The sequence below is a fragment of the Notamacropus eugenii genome, chromosome 5, assembly GCF_028372415.1.
Source record: "Notamacropus eugenii isolate mMacEug1 chromosome 5, mMacEug1.pri_v2, whole genome shotgun sequence".
In the NCBI taxonomy this organism is placed as follows: domain Eukaryota; kingdom Metazoa; phylum Chordata; class Mammalia; order Diprotodontia; family Macropodidae; genus Notamacropus; species Notamacropus eugenii.
The window spans coordinates 17298117-17313739 of record NC_092876.1 but is presented as its reverse complement, the minus strand read 5'-3'; the positions used below and the strand labels follow the sequence as shown (position 1 = coordinate 17313739).

General features: G+C 41.1%; 1 protein-coding gene across 1 annotated transcript; it reads left to right on the top strand.

Moving 5' to 3' along the window:
* Window positions 1–909: 909 nt before the first annotated feature.
* Window positions 910–15154, top strand: LOC140503516 (T-cell-interacting, activating receptor on myeloid cells protein 1-like). Its single transcript, XM_072607572.1, has 10 exons — window positions 910–997; window positions 1261–1296; window positions 11375–11674; window positions 12094–12381; window positions 12627–12656; window positions 12834–12923; window positions 13122–13149; window positions 13289–13365; window positions 13463–13500; window positions 13694–15154. Exons 1-10 carry the CDS (start codon window positions 964–966, stop codon window positions 13901–13903), a joined length of 1131 nt encoding a protein of 376 aa, XP_072463673.1. The 5' UTR covers window positions 910–963; the 3' UTR covers window positions 13904–15154.
* The last annotated feature ends 469 nt before the right edge of the window (window positions 15155–15623 follow it).

Sequence of the window (15623 nt, the reverse complement as noted above, 5' to 3'; positions counted from 1 at the left end):
TAACTTCACTCAAAATTTGACAGTTCTTAGGGGGATCAAATGGGAACCTCTGTTAACTGGGGTGAGTGTGTGCCCCATTCTGAAAAGTCAAAGTCTGAGAACAGTAAGATCTGGACAAATGAGAAAAGAGGTGATCCTGAATGAAGGTATGGCATAGCAGGGATTCCATGGAACACAGTGAGAAGGGTTACAGGGGGGAAGGCAAGAGGAAGAGAACCAGAGAGGTGTTAATTGTGGATAGAAGTAAACTAAGGGGAAGCTTCACCTCAGCAGACAGGGCCTTTGAATCACAGGGATTCAGGGAGCAGGGAGAGTGAAGTCCTTGGTAACTGACCTGGGAATAATAGGTTGATTTTCATCTTTCTCTTCAGGGTCTTGTGATGAAGGAGGGAAGGTCTAGGAAGATGAGCCCACTGTCCAAACACTAGAGTTGAAGATAGTAACAGCAGTGATCCTCAAGGTCTGTTGGGGGACTGAGGAGTGGGAATCCAGGGTCTGGGCTAAACTCCCACTTGGGGTGAGTCCTGGAGTTTCATTCAAATATGATGGGAGGCCAGAGATGTTCTAAGAGGGCTCTCAGCTCTCAGAGAGGCCTTGTAAAGGAGGCTGAGCTCCTGGCAGCTCTAGTCATCACCTGAAAGTCTTTGGGCCTTTTGTGTCATGAAGTCTTGGTGTTCTTGACACTAGGTCTCTCCTTAAGGCCCTAGGCCTTCAGCAGTGGGCATGATGACTCATGTCTTGGACCTTTAAGAACCTGCTGGGTGAGACTCTGGGCCTTTGTAAGGTCTGATGCAAGCCATTCTCTATCTGAACTCTTTCAGAGAGGAAAGATGTGGGGCGTGGCGGTCAGGGGTTGGGGTAGCAATTCTGGCTACCACATCCTGGCTCCAGCTTCTAGTCCTGCTACCTCCTCACCTCTGCACAGTTAAAGGTACTACCTTCGAACTGGACTGAGGAGCCAGCATGACCCCCACCTTCATCTCCCTGTTCTATTTTGGTAGGTCCAAAGTTGGGCTTGGGGGATGCCACTTTGGGTGAGAAGCCACTTTGAGGAGGACTTAACCAACAATTTGTGGGAGAGAAAGTGACATTGAGGCCTAGGAATAAGTATCCTGGACAGAGTAGAGACCAGGCATCCTGGCTGTCTCCACCTGTTCCTGGCCAGTGTTGACTGAGCATGGAAATTGCTTTGTGGAGAAGTGAGGAAGGGCAGCTGTGAATTGGAGTAGGAGACATCTGTGATCTGAACTTATTTTACAGGACTAAGCCTGGGTCAGACAATGGAGGCACAAAATGGTGAGTCTTTCTCCCAGAACCTTCCTTTCCTACTCCCCTGTATTCTCAGCTGGTCAGAGAGAGTGACTAATAGAGCATCAGGAAGAAAGTGTTGGATAACTTGAGAGGACTCTGGGAGAAGCCTAACAAAATAAAGCTGAGGATGCCAGTGAGCAATGAGCAATCCCAGGGAATCCACGCTCTGCCTTCTCCCCACCATACCCCCTGGGCTGTACCCAAAAGCTGTGACCCTCTGGTGCCAGTTAGAGACTGGATTTGAATACAGCTAGTGAATGAGAACTTCCAGCTGCTGGAGTTAGGAGATGTCTGAGAATTGTGGAATGTGGCAGGAAGCTGATCTCCCTGCTGGGATTTTGGGAGAAAGAGTCTCTTGGAGACCATAGTGAAATGTGGGGGGAGAGGGCAAGTGAAAAATCTGTTCTAATGGGAGGGGGTTTGGTAATGCTGAAAACTGAGTTCTAGAAGCCTATGCAAGAGATGATAGGTTGACATGCCTAACAAGTTGAGAGCCCCTAGTGGCAGTGCTGAAGACCCCATGGTCTTTGCTTCTACCAGGACTTTGTTCCCAATTATAGTTACTGGGTTTAGCATTACAGCAACTGAAGTGTTTGGTGCCAATTGGGCAAAACAATATAGATGACAATGCACAGACCAGAAATTATTTTTTAATTGTAATATACACACACATATACACACATACACACACATACACACATGCACAAAAGACACACATGCACATGCACACACACTGGTGGAGGAGGGAGCAGGGATGGCATATTGCAGAAGTTATCACATAAGCAAAGTTTTGAAGGAAAAAAGGGATTCTGAGAAGCCTGGTTGACATGGCAGTGCAGTGCAGGCAAGGTGAACAGCTAAGGGGAAAGAGTGGATAAGAGAGATCGAGCATTGTGTGAGAGGAATGGTATGAATGTGAGTTTGGCTTGACTGTAAAGTGTGAAAAAAGGAGTAATGTGCAATCAGATCAGAAAGGTAGATTGTGCCTATGTCATGGAAATTTTCCAAAAACAGTGAAAATGACGCTTGACACTTAAACTAGAAGGAAGCTGCTGGAGTCTGTTTAATAGGGGAGGGACAACATCAGATCTAGACCTCACAGCATTTGCTTGTGCAGTTGTGTGGAAGGTGGATTGGAGAAGAGAGAGATTTGAAGCAAGGAAATAGGAAGAGAGATTCTAATAATTCCAATGAGAAGTGATGAAAGTCTGAACTTGGGAGTGGAGAGAAAGGGACAGATGGAGGTGGACAGGTCAAGATTTGGCAAATGATTGATGATGTGAGGTAAGGCCAACTGAGGAGGAGTTTGCTGTAACTTTGCTGCCCTGGAGACCTTTGTGGAAGAGGACCAGCACCCAGGAGCACCTCTAGCTCTCACTGACTTCTTTCTCCCCCTTCATTTACCCAGAGCAGGGCATCTGAACGGCAGGAGACTGAGTCTGGAAGCCAAGTCTGCCCTGAAAACTGAAAACATTAGGAGTTCAGGAGGAGACCCTGGAAACTTCTCCACTCCTTTTTGGGATCTGATGGAGAGCTGAATTAGAGCTTCATTGTGGGCCAGTGAGGGTGGGTAGGGTGTTGTGACTTGGCAACTAGGCAAGGTTCATGTGAGTTGTCCCAATGTTTTCCAAAGTGGCATTTGTTTTCCTCTGAGAGTTAGAAAATAGTTTACATTGAGGAAAAATGGGAGAGTTTCTGTTTTGGTGCATTCTTTTGATCAAAAAATGGGTAAGAACCAAAGTTTCCCTAATAATGAATATTCAGACCATCCCCAGTTCTTTCTCTTGGTTTGTAGCTCAGAAGGTCACAAGTCATGAAGCAGCACATGAAACAACTGGAAGGAAGGATGGTGTAAATGATGATACTCTTCTACACATCCATTTGCTTTCAGTGTTCAGTGATAGATTGCCTCATTAAGTGGATTGGTCAATTGTGAGACCTAGTGTTTTTTAAAGTACGTGACAAAATGGGCAAAAGGCTTTCTGCAAAGAAACCGCAATATGGAAGTAGAGGAACAATGTGTGAAAGACCAACCATTGAGGAAATGGCTGAGCTGCTCCATTTTCTGGGCCAACAAGATCTTTTATCAATCACTGCACAAAATCAAATAATGATGTTGTCAGCAGATAGGACAAGATGCCACATATTTGAGGAGTTCCTATGAATGTCTGTTGCAGCACAGTCTTCCAGGTGTGCTCTGGGTCAGGGACTTAAAGTGACGTTTTAAACTCACAGGGGAGTTTTCCAGGTAACCCTATGATAATAACAGTTAGCATTTCTATAGCAGCCTAAGGTTGGTAAAGCACTTTATTTTTATTTTTTAAGTACATTTATCACTTAATATAGTTCTTCTCACTACCTAGCAGAAAAACAAATATTTTATACCTTAAATAGCCATCCATTTTTCTCATTTGATTATGTAGGTAACAAAATGGATTTCTATCTCTCAGAAACAGAGCTTGCAAAATTCCATTTTTGCGGGGGAGTCTTTCATTTTTAAATGTATTTTAAAAAATTGAATTTCAAATTATCTCCCATCTTTCATCCCTCCTCCTATTCACTGAGAAGGCAAACACTTTACCCCTTTTATTTTTTGAAATCATGCAAAACACATTTTGATACTAGCCATAATGCAAAAAAGTGAAGAAGGTGGAAAAAAGTGTGCTTCAACCTACACTCACAGTTCATCAGTTCTCTCTCTGGAGGTGGATGTCCTTTCTTATTTTAAGTCCTTTGGAATTGTCTTGGATCATGTTTTCATCAAACTCTTTCACAGTTGATCAATATTACAATATTGATTACAATATTGTTGTTAGTGTCTTCAACATTCTCCTAATTCTCCTCACTTTACCTGGCATCAGTTCATAGAAGTCTTGCCAAGTTTTTCTGAAGTCATCCCCCTCATCATTTTTTATAGAAAAATAGTGTTCCATCACAGTGTAGGTCTCAACTTTTTTTTAACCATTTTCCAATTGATGGATATCCCCTCAATTTCCAAGACATTGCACCACAAAAAGAGCTGTGTGTTTCTGTATACATACATACATACATACATACATACATACATACACACATATATACATATATATATATATATATTTCCTTTTTCTTTGACCTCTCAGGGATATAGAATTTGTAGTGGTATTGCTGAGGGTCTACAGTTTCATTACCTTGTTTGAATACTTCTAAACTGTTCAGAATGATTGGGTCAGTTCATAACTCTAACAACAGTTCATTAGTTTTCCTATTTTTTCCCACATCTTCTACAACATTTGTCATTTTCTTTTTCTGCCATATTAGCCATGTGAGAAGTGTGAGGTCATATCTCAGAGTTACTTCAATTAACATTTTTCTAATTCTTAGTGATTGGGAGAATTTATTCATATGACTACTGACAGCTTTGATTTCCTCCTCTGGAAACTCATTGTTTATTTCTTTTGATCACTCATTAATTTGTGAATGTTCCCTTTTTTAAAAAATCAACTTGGTGCAGTTCCCCATATATGTGAGAACTGAGTCCTTTATTAGAGAAATTTGCTGGAAATCTTTCCCCTTCTCCACCCAGTTTCCTTCTGTCTTTCTACCTTTGGCTTCATTGGTTTTGTTTGTACAAAACACTTTTAATATGTAATTAAAGTTATGCATTTTACTTCCTGCCATACTCTCTGTCTTTTGTTTGACTATGAACTCTTCTCTTACTCATAGATCTGACATGTACAATTTTCCATGATCCCCTAATTTACTTATGATATCACCATTTATGTCTAAATCATGTGCTCAATTTGACCTTATCTTGGTGTATGGTATCAAACATTGGACAATGCCTAATTTCTCCTGAACTGTTTTCCAATTTTTCTAGAAATTTTTGTTAAATAGTGAGTTCTTGTCCCAAATATTTGGATGTTTGGGTTTAATCAAACACTAGATCACTTTGGTCTTTTACTACTTTCTATTGTGTACCTAATCTATGCTACTGATTCATCATTCTATTTCTTAGCCAGTACCAGTTAGTTTGTCTTGATAATTAATGGTTTGCAATATAGTTTGAAATCAGGCACTACTTGTCTACCTGCATTCACATTTTTTTCATCAATTTCCTTGATATTCTGTTTTTCTTCTTATTTCATTTTTATTTTCTGAGCAGTTACTTGTAAAAACAATTGCTAACATTTGTTTTTAAATCTTGGAGTTCCAAATTCTCTCCTTTCCTTCCTCTTTGCCTGCCTCCCCCCCATTAAGAAGGCAAATAATTTGATATAGGTTATACATGTGTAGTCATGCAAAACATATCCATCATAGTCATGTTGTAAAAGAAAACATAGACAAATAACTTTTAGAAAACCAAAGTAAAAAAAATGATATGCTTCAATATGAATTCAGGAACCATCAGTTCTTTCTCTGGGGATGGATATCATTTTTTATAATAAATCCTTCAGAGCTGACTTGGATCATTGTATTGCTGAGAACAGCTAAGTCATTCACGGTTGATCATCTTACACTATTGCTGTTACTTTGTGACCAGTTCATTTCACTTAGCATTAGCACATGCATATCTTTCTAGGTTTTTCTGAGAGCATCCTGCTCACCATTTCTTTCTTATTTTTTTAAATTTTTATTAATTAATTTTTAGTTTCAACATTCACTTCTGCAAGATTTTGAGTTCCAAAATTTCCCCCTATTTATCCCCTCCAACTACCTCAAGACAGCGTGTATTCTGATTACCCCTTCCCCCAATCCACCCTCTCTTCTATCACCCACCTCTCTTATCCCCTTCCCTTCTATTTTCCTGTAGGATGAGATAGATTTCTATCCCCCATTGCCTGCATATCTTATTTCCCAGTAGCATGTAAAATGATTTTTAACATTTGTTTTTAAAAGTTTTTCACATTCTCTCCTTTCCTCCTTCCCCACCCACCCTCACTGAGAAGGGAAGCAATTTGATGCAGAATTATAGTCACATTGTGAAAGACTAGCTATATTTCCCTCTATCCTGTCACACCCTCCATTTATTCTATTCTCTCCTCTGACCTGACTCTCCTTTAAAGTGTTTGCTTCTGTTTAGCCTCTCTCCCAATCTGCTGTTCCTTCTCTCATCCTCCCTCTTTTATCCCCTTCCACCTACTTTCCTTTAGGGTAAGATAGATTTCCATACCCAATTGAATGTGTATAATGTTCCCTCCTTAAGCCAAATCCAATGAGAATAAGGTTCACTCATTCGCTCTTCCCCTCCATTGTAAAAGCTCTTTTCTGCCTCTTTTATGTGAGATGATTTCCTACATTCTACCTCTCCCTTTCTCCTGCTCCCATTACATTCCTCTCTCACCCCTTAATTTTATTTTTAGATATTATTCTTTCATATTCCACTCATTCCGTAGACCCCTCTCTCTCCTTTCCTCTCTCTCACTCTCTCTGTTTTTCTCTCTATGTGTGTATAAGTGTGTGTGTGTGTGTGTGTGTGTGTGTGTGTGTGTATTCCTTCCTACTGTGCTAATACTGAGAAAGGTCTAATGAGTTACAAGTATTATATTTTCATGTAGCAGTGTAAGCAGTTCAAAAATTAATAAATCCCTTATGATTTCTCTTTCTTGTTTACCTTTTCATGCTTCTCTCAATTCTTGTATTTGAAAGTCTTTTTTTATTTAACTCTGGGTTTTTCATCAAGAATGCTTGAAAGTCTTCTATTTCACTGAATTTCTATTTTTTTCTCTGAAGGATTGTATTCAGTTTTGCTGAGTAGGTGATTCTTGGTTTTAATCCTAGCTCCTTTGACCTCTCTCTAGAATATCATATTTCAAGTTCTCTGATCCCTCAATGTAGAAGCTGCTAAATCTTGTGTTATTCTGATTGTGTTTCCACAATACTTGAATTGTTTCCTTCTGGATACTTACACTATTTTCTCCTTGACCTGGGAACTCTGAAATTTGGTTACAATATTCCTAGGAGATTTCCTTTTGGGATCTCTTTCAGGAAGCAATTGGTGGATTCTTTCAATGTGTATTTTACTCTCATTCTAAAATACCAGGGCAGTTTTCCTTGATAATTTTTTGAAGCATGATGTTCAGGTTTTTTTTTTATCATAGCTTTCCATGGTAGCCCAATAATTTTAAAATTATCCCTCCTGGATCTATTTTCCATGTCCGTGGTTTTTCCAATGAGATATTTCACATTGTCTTTTATTTTTTCATTCTTTTGGTTTTGTTTTATAATTTCTTGGTTTCTTATAAAGTCATAAGCTTCCATTTTCTCCATTCAAATTGTAAGGAACTATTTTCTCCAGTGAACTTTTGAATCTCCTTTTCCATTTGGCCAATTTTGCTTTTTAAGTCATTCATCTCCTCATTGGCTTTTGGGACCTCTTTTGCCATTTGGTCTAGTCTGTTTTTTAAGGTGTTATTTTTTTCAACATATTTTAGGGATCTCTTTTAACAAGCTGTTGATGCATTTTTCATGATTTTCTTGCATCATTCTCATTTCTCTTCCCAATTATTCCTCTGCTTTTCTTACTTGATTTGAAAATCCTTTTTGAACTCTTCCATGGCCTGTGACCAATTCATATTTTTCTGGAAGGGCTTTAGATGTAGGACCTTTAATTTTGTTTTCTCCTTCTGGTTGTATGTTTTGATCTTCCTTGTCATTAAAATAAGAATCTATAATCTGACTTTTCCCCCTCTGTTTGATCATTTCCCCAGCTAATTACTTGACTTTTGAGCTCTCTGTTAATGTAAGACTCTGCTTCCAGTGTGGAAGGTATACTGTCTCCCAAATGTTTTGTACTGTGTGCAGTTATTTTAAATGGAATTTATCTTTCTATGTCTTTCTGCTCAGTTTTGTTGGTAATTTATACAAATGGTGATGATTTATATGTTATCATTTTATATCTTGCAACTTTGCTAAAGTGGTTAATTGTTTCTACTAATTTTTTAGTTGATTGTCTAGGATTCTCTAAGGATGCCTTCATATTGTCTGCAAGGATGATAGTTTTTTTCTTTGTTACTTATTCCTCATCCTTCAACTTGTTTTACTTGTCTTATTGCTATAGCCAGCATTTCTAGTACAATACTGAATAATAGTGGTGATAATGGACATCCTTGATTCCCCCCTTTATCAAATTGGGAAGATTTCTAGTTTATCCCCGTTAAAGATTCTTGTTCTTGGTTTTAGATAGATACTGGTTGACTGGTGGTTGTCTTTAAGAAGACCCAAATGATGTATCTGTGTTAGGGTCAAGACACAATGTGTTCAGCTGAGGCTGAGGAGACAAATAGTACCTCAGAAAACTCTACCACTGGTCCCGCATATGTTCACACGAACATTTGGAGTGGAGATGCCTCTAAATTTGAACATCTCACATTTCTTTGGTACTACTGCAATTCCATTCAGTGTACCACCAGCTATCATCCCACGTGCTCAGAGGATATCTGTCTTCAACAAATAGGATCTGTCTCCTGAGCTATGCAGACATATGGCCCAGCAGAGAGATTTGATTTTTTTCCACGTTTAATTTTTCCCCACAAAAGAGCAGACCCTCAAGATACATTTCTAAAATATGAGCTTATTTCCATCTCATGTCTAGAATATTCCCCCAAAGGGATTAACAGAAGCTGCTCTGAGAACTACTGAAAAATGCTCCTCAATACTTTCTTATAATGTAAAGCCTTAACCATCACCATCTCCACTTCCACGTCCCTCTCTCCTGAGTGGTAAAGTACCTTAAGGTAGTACTGCATATATTTCCCTTTCCCCTCAATCTGTAATGTCTTAGGAAAAACCAATTTCCAAACCTCCTTGCCACTAAGATCAGAGCTTAGACTTCAAGCCTCCAGGATGGATCATGTGGTGACATTCCCCTCCTAAGAAGTCATGTAGTCCTGGGAAGGAGACACCTGTAGATGGTCAGCATGCAGAAACTCTTTATGTCTTAGACCCTCAAAGTAGCCACTATGGCTGGAGAAGTCTACCTCTCAAGTTTGTGGTCTGTTCACTTCTTCTGGGAAAAAAAGTCCAACAATGACCACAAATCATAAGAGACTTGACATTCAAGTTTCAGGAAGACATATATTTTTGCTTCAGTAAAGAAAAGATTATTTTAAAATGGTATCTATTCTATATCAACATGCTTCCCACCTCAGGGAGGAGCAATGGGAGGGAGAGAATGATAAAATTTGGAACTCAAAACTTAGAAATACCCCAAATGTTAAAAATTGTTTTTACATATAATTGGGGAAGATAAAATATTATTTAAAAATTAAATAGTGGTTATTTTATTATCTCATGTAATAAAATATTTCCCTTCCTAAGTATTTTCTACAGTGCACATGATATATTAGTAAAACTACATGAATGACATTAACAAATCAATTTTCATCTATTAGGGATGTGTATTCAAAACATTTTTTACTGAAAAAATAACTAACCAAATCAACCAAAAATCAATCAACAAACATTTGGGTTGGAGAGCACTGCATTAATGAATGGGGCAAGAATCCATCCTCCCCCAACCAGGTCAGGGGGTAAGGGGAGTTGCTAGAGTCTTTTCTTTTAGGTTCCCCCAAGTCCCTCCTAAACTCCCTCCATGTGTTCTACCTCCATCCCCTTCCCAATGCCCCTCCCCCCCCCTCCCCTGTGGTGTCTCAGGTCTGGTTCTGATAATGTCTTCCCTCAAAGAAGGGAGGTTACCTCTGGTAATCATGGTGACCCTGAAGACCCCTCTAAGCCTCAGACAAATAAGAAACTGTGCTTCAGTTTCCCTAGAATCAGTGAGTACATGTGGAGAATGATGGCTGGATAGAAAGCTTCCATTATGGGGAAGGCTGCTTGGAGCTGGATGTCCCTACACAGTGAAACCAGAGGCTGCTGTTGACCTTTGGGGTAACAGAGGTAGAGAACAGAGCCATAATTTGTCATCTTGGCACATGAGGCAGGAGGCATCAATTATTCCTCAAAACAACTTTTTTTTTTTTTTTTTGGTGAGGCAATCAGAGTTAATAATTTGCCTAGGGTCAGAGAGCTAGTAAGTGTCAAGGGTCTGAGACTCGATTTGTGCTCAAGTCCTCCTGAATTTAGGGCCCATGCTCTATCCACAGTGCCACCTATATGCCCTCAAGTCAATTTTCGAAACGGGTTGTCAGGGACTGGTCTATGGGGGCTCAGAAGAAGACAGTCACTTGGGTTCACCACTTGAGAAGGACCAGCATGGGTCAGGGCAGCAGTGGTGGGGAGAGCCAAGAAGGTCAGGCAGGATTTCATTTACCTGAGGTGCTTTAAGGTGGGCTAGGAGCAAGCACCATCTGGCAGCTTCCCATTTTCCTCTTTTTTTAAATTGGCTAACTTTGTGCTAAGTGCCATTATTTCTAGTGGATGAAAAAAGTCCCAGTGATTTCAATGTTCTCTCCAATTATGGTGCCCTTGGACCACACCCTGATCACCTTACCCTAGTTTCACATTTTCCTTGGAGTGAGTGGGTCTGGCATCAAATATTCTGGATTCTTGGAGGGCACAGAGATCTCAGGATAGTTTCTATACAGGCTGCTCCAAGCTGGGAATTCTACAGGGCTCTAGTACATGGGAGTGAGAGTAAGGACAGAGCTTGGGATCAGGGGTAGAATCCCACAGGGAATGAGCTGGGAGCACTCTTTGAAGTGATGGAGTTCATGCTCATCATGTGATAGAAAAGGAAACAAGTAATAGCAGTGTAGGGATCTGAGGCCAGAAGCCCTGACTCTCAGAGTTGCATTTAGGCTCGACTGAAACTGTCTGGGCCTTCTTCATGGTCCAGGTTGGGGGAGGGGGGAGATTCTCCAATGAGATTCACCTCTGAGTCCTCAGATTCATGTAAGAGAGAGCTGGGGTGCCCCTTTCTATAAGGTCTCCTTCTGACATTGTTAGAAGTAGCAGGGACCTGAGTAACCATCTCTTCCAATCTTGTCATTTAATACATGAAGAATCTGAGGCCTGAGGCACAGAAAGGACAAAGGACTTCTCCAAGGTCACACAGTTCATTCTGGGCAAAGATGGTACTTGAACCCAGATCCTGACTCCTAGCCCAGTGATCTTTCTCTCCTAGGATCTCTCTCTAAGCCCCTCCTCCAAGTCCTGCCAGCTCCTGTGGTGGCTCCAGGGGAAGATGTGACCTTCCAGTGCAGCATATCACCACACTCATACCCTAAGGCCATCACATTCTTTCTGCAAAAGGGACAGAACTCACAACTCTTACAAAATAAGACTGGAGAAGGGACAAGGGTTGATTTCTCTCTTTATTCTGTGAGGACAAAGGATGCCGGGAACTATACCTGCACCTACCATGAGACTACAGGTTCTTACAGAGTTTCAGAGCCCAGTGAGACTCTGGAACTCTGGGTAACAGGTGAGAGGGGGATCAGGACTGGGCATCACAGACCAGAAGGATGGAAATCATAGCCTAAAAGTGAGACAGGAAGATATGGGAGGGGATGCCATAAAGGGCCAGTGTGAGCATCATGGGGCAGAGAGTCTGAGAAGGGCAGAGGGGATCTAACCCTAGAAAGGGATGGGCTGTCTCAATCCACTATATGATCCACGTACCTGGGGCAATGGATGAAGATAGGACCAACAGGCCAAGGAGGCCCAAGGAATAGGAGAGTTCAACCACTGCTCCTTTCATGGGAAGGGTCCCCTGAGAAGGGCATGGCAAACAAAGCTTATGAGTGATGTGTAAAGGTTCTCAGGAATATTTCCCAGGATGTCCAGCTCCTCTGTCCCTCAGAGAGAAACTTGGTTCTCTAATATCTCTGATTTGACTTTCAGGTATCCTACCCAAGCCCAACCTCTCAGCTGCACCCAGCCAGCCGGTGGTTTCAGAAGCAAATGTAACCTTACTTTGTTGGGGGCCAATTCGAGGTGTGAGATTTGCTCTCTACAAGCAGGGAGAAGAAAATTTTGTGAGCATCAGAGATTCCATCCAAAATGGGGCTGAGTTCCCTTTCAGCCATGTGAGCATCAACAACATGGGAAATTACAGTTGCCGCTATTACCTTGGACCAAACAGCACTGTCTTGACACCACCCAGTGATCTCCTGGAACTTACAGTACAAAGTGAGGAGGAGAGGAAGGAAGGATTCTATGGAGGATACCCATGATCACTCCCTTACCCCAGGATTAGGAATTTAGCTTCAAACACCGCCCCCCCCCCCAATTAACTCTGATTTGTCAACTTGGGATAAAAGGCAAAGTCTGTCTTGTGTCTTTCCGAGGACCATGGGGACACTGGGTATGACCTGGGACCTAAGCATTCATCTTGATACCCCACTTCCTTCCCAATAAACCATTCTCTTTTTCAGGTGAGCAGGATATACCCTCTCAGCACTCAGGTAAGACTGAGGATAAGAAGCACTTTCAGAGTTTGAGGAACAGGGGCAATGTTCCCAGACCTCCCTAGTCCAAGCCCAGCACTAACTCCTGAAGGGTAGGAAGGTATTGATGGGCAGGATGTGCAAAAGGGGGAAAAAGGCTTGTGGACTGATCCTTATTCTCACCTCACATCTCAGGGTCCAGAAATATTCTTATCATACTGAGCTGCATCTTCATTCTCTGCCTCCTCCTTTTGGCATTCCTAGGCCATCAATGCACGAAGACTGGTGAGTTTGGACATGATGATGTCCTGAGATTGAAAGGAATAAATATTGCATTGAGACCTGGGACCTCAATTTCCACATTTGTGAAACCAGAGATTTGGTGTGATTTAGAGTAGTACTGACTCTGTTTCTGCATCTCTCTCTCTCCCTCTCCCTCCTTAACTCTCTCCCTCCTCCCCTTTCCCCTTTGTCTCTCACCAGTGACATCACATGGACAGATCCCAAGAAGGTAGGGAGAATCAGCTGTTCTCCAGTTTCCCTGATCTATCATTCTTCTGATATGACCCTGCATCATCCACAATGAGCATGTTGGAGTCTGAGCATGATTTTCTCCCTGCTTCCTCCACCTCATCTTGTTCTTTCCATAGATCTCCAGAATGCCTGTGTCTCCCTCAAAATACCTGCTTTTCCTCTAAGCCTGCATCCCCCCAAGAAGAGCCAGTTTGTAAGTGAATCAGGCGGGAGGGAGGCAGCTATCCTGGGCATGAGAAAGGCTTATCTCATAAGCTCACAAACCAACCAAAGATTCTCTTCCGTATCAGATGCACAGACTAACAAATGGAGACCTAGAGAGATGACTGTGAGTTAATCTCATTCTTGGAAAGTTCTATCTCGTTGTTGATCCCAGTCTTCTCTTATATATACTCTTATTTTCAATTTTGTTCATTTCACATAGAAATTGTCTTTCCCCTCTCATCTCCCTTTTCTAAACTCTCATATCTCAACTCATTTTTCTCTCTTACTGATCGCTCAACATTTTAATTCCTAATTAGGTCCCAGAGGATGAACACCTCCAGGAAATTATCTACATTCAGTTGAATAAAAGCACCTGGAATGAGTCACAGACAACAATCCCCCCTAAGGCACCACTGGAGCCCACTCTGTATGCTACTGTGGCCATACATTGTGGGGCAGAGAGGAACCTATCAGTGAAAAATGAACCTGTCATCCAGAATCAGAGAAGAAAAAGCAATCAGAATTAAATTCCTTTATCCTCTGTGGAACATCTGGTTGCAAGTTGACTTAGAACACTGGATCTGGAGTTTAAATGTTGATGTTGAGTCATTTCAATGATGTTTGACTCTCTATGACCCCATTTTGGGGTCAAAGATAGGGGAATGATTTACCATTTCCTTCTTCAACTTCTGTGATGGATGAGAAAATTGAGGCAAGCAGGGTGAAGTGACTTTCCCAGGGTCACACAGTCAGGAAGTGTCTGAAGTCAGATATAAACTCATGAAGAGGAGTCTTTGACTCCAGGTCCAACACTCTATATACTGTGTCACCTATCTGCCCTGGAATCAGAATGAACTCAATTAGGCAGGGCAAGTCACTTCACCTTTGCCTCAGTTTCCTCAACTGTAAAATGAGAATAATAATGACACCTAACTCTCAGGGTTGTTGTGAGACTCAGAAGAGATAATATAGGTAAAGTATTTTTCCAACCTTAGTAGAAATGCTGGATATTATTATTATCATCAAAAAATTTATATCATCTGCTCCTCAACCTTACTTCATTTGGTTTGTGTTGCAACCCCTGGGAGAACTTATCTTATGCTATTCTTGGAGCAATAACTTTAGGACCAGAGTTACAAAAATATGATATGATTTTAAGCATCCACAACATTATTTTCCCAATGACTTCTGATATAGGGTCACACTCAATGTAAATTTTCTCTTCTCTGGGAAGTTGAAGGAAAATCATAAGAAAATGATGCTGCTGACCCAGAATCAAAGTCAGAGGTGAGAAACAAGGGGAAGAGCAGTGCCCTGTAGCCCAATAATTCAAACAGAGCTATAACTTAAGGAGAGAATAACACACTTTCAATTAGATATGAAAATCTATTTTGTCCTGCAGGAAGGTAGGGAGGAAGGGGTTAGGAGAGGGAACATAATGGAAGGGACAGCAAACTGGGGAAAGCAATAATCAGAAGCAAACACTATTGTGGAAGTACAGGTCCAGGGAGAGAATGGAATTAATTGATAGCAGAATAGGACAGAGGAAAATGTGGTTAGTCTTTTGTAACATAGCTATTATGGAAGTGTTTTGCATGGCTACACATGTATGACATATCGAATTGCTTGCTTTCTCAATGAGGGTGGTTGGAGAGGGAGGAAGGGAGAGAATATGGAACTCAAAGCTTTAATAATGAATGTAAAAAATTGCTTTTGCATGCAACTGCAAAATAAGATGTACAGGGAATGGGGTATAGAAATCTATTTTGCCCTACAGAAAAGAGAGGGGAGGGGGATGAAAGAAAGGGGGGTGATAGAAAGGAGGACAGACTGGAGGATTGTGTGGATGGGGTGCATGCTATCTTGGGCTAGGAGCGGGGAGAGATGGAAAGAAAATTTTGAATTCAAATTCTTGTGAAAGTGAATGTTGAAAACTGAAAAATAAATAAATTATATGTATACACACACACACATACATACATATACATATATGTATAAAAGTCTAATACCTAAGATGAAAAAAGGCAAATGGAGCTCCTTGACTTGGTATTTAAAGCTCTCCAGGATCTCACATCCTCCTCATCTTTACTCTGTCTAAGCTTAGGCTTTCCTAAATGGAAGGAACCAGGAAGTAAGGGGATTGGGGCAGATACCTAGTTAGTGGTGAGGAATGGACATTAGACATTTCTTCAACACAGACACCTCCTAACCCAAGATCCCTCAGTCACATCTGAGATGCTGCCTCTG

Bases quoted from the DNA above. Each gene is read 5' to 3' on its own strand.
- LOC140503516 (XM_072607572.1), top strand. From the start codon at position 964: ATGACCCCCACCTTCATCTCCCTGTTCTATTTTG. The intron at 12,382-12,626 runs GTGAGGAGGAGA...TCTCTTTTTCAG, and splicing joins CCTGGAACTTACAGTACAAA to GTGAGCAGGATATACCCTCT. The intron at 13,150-13,288 runs GTAGGGAGAATC...TTCTTTCCATAG, and splicing joins CATGGACAGATCCCAAGAAG to ATCTCCAGAATGCCTGTGTC.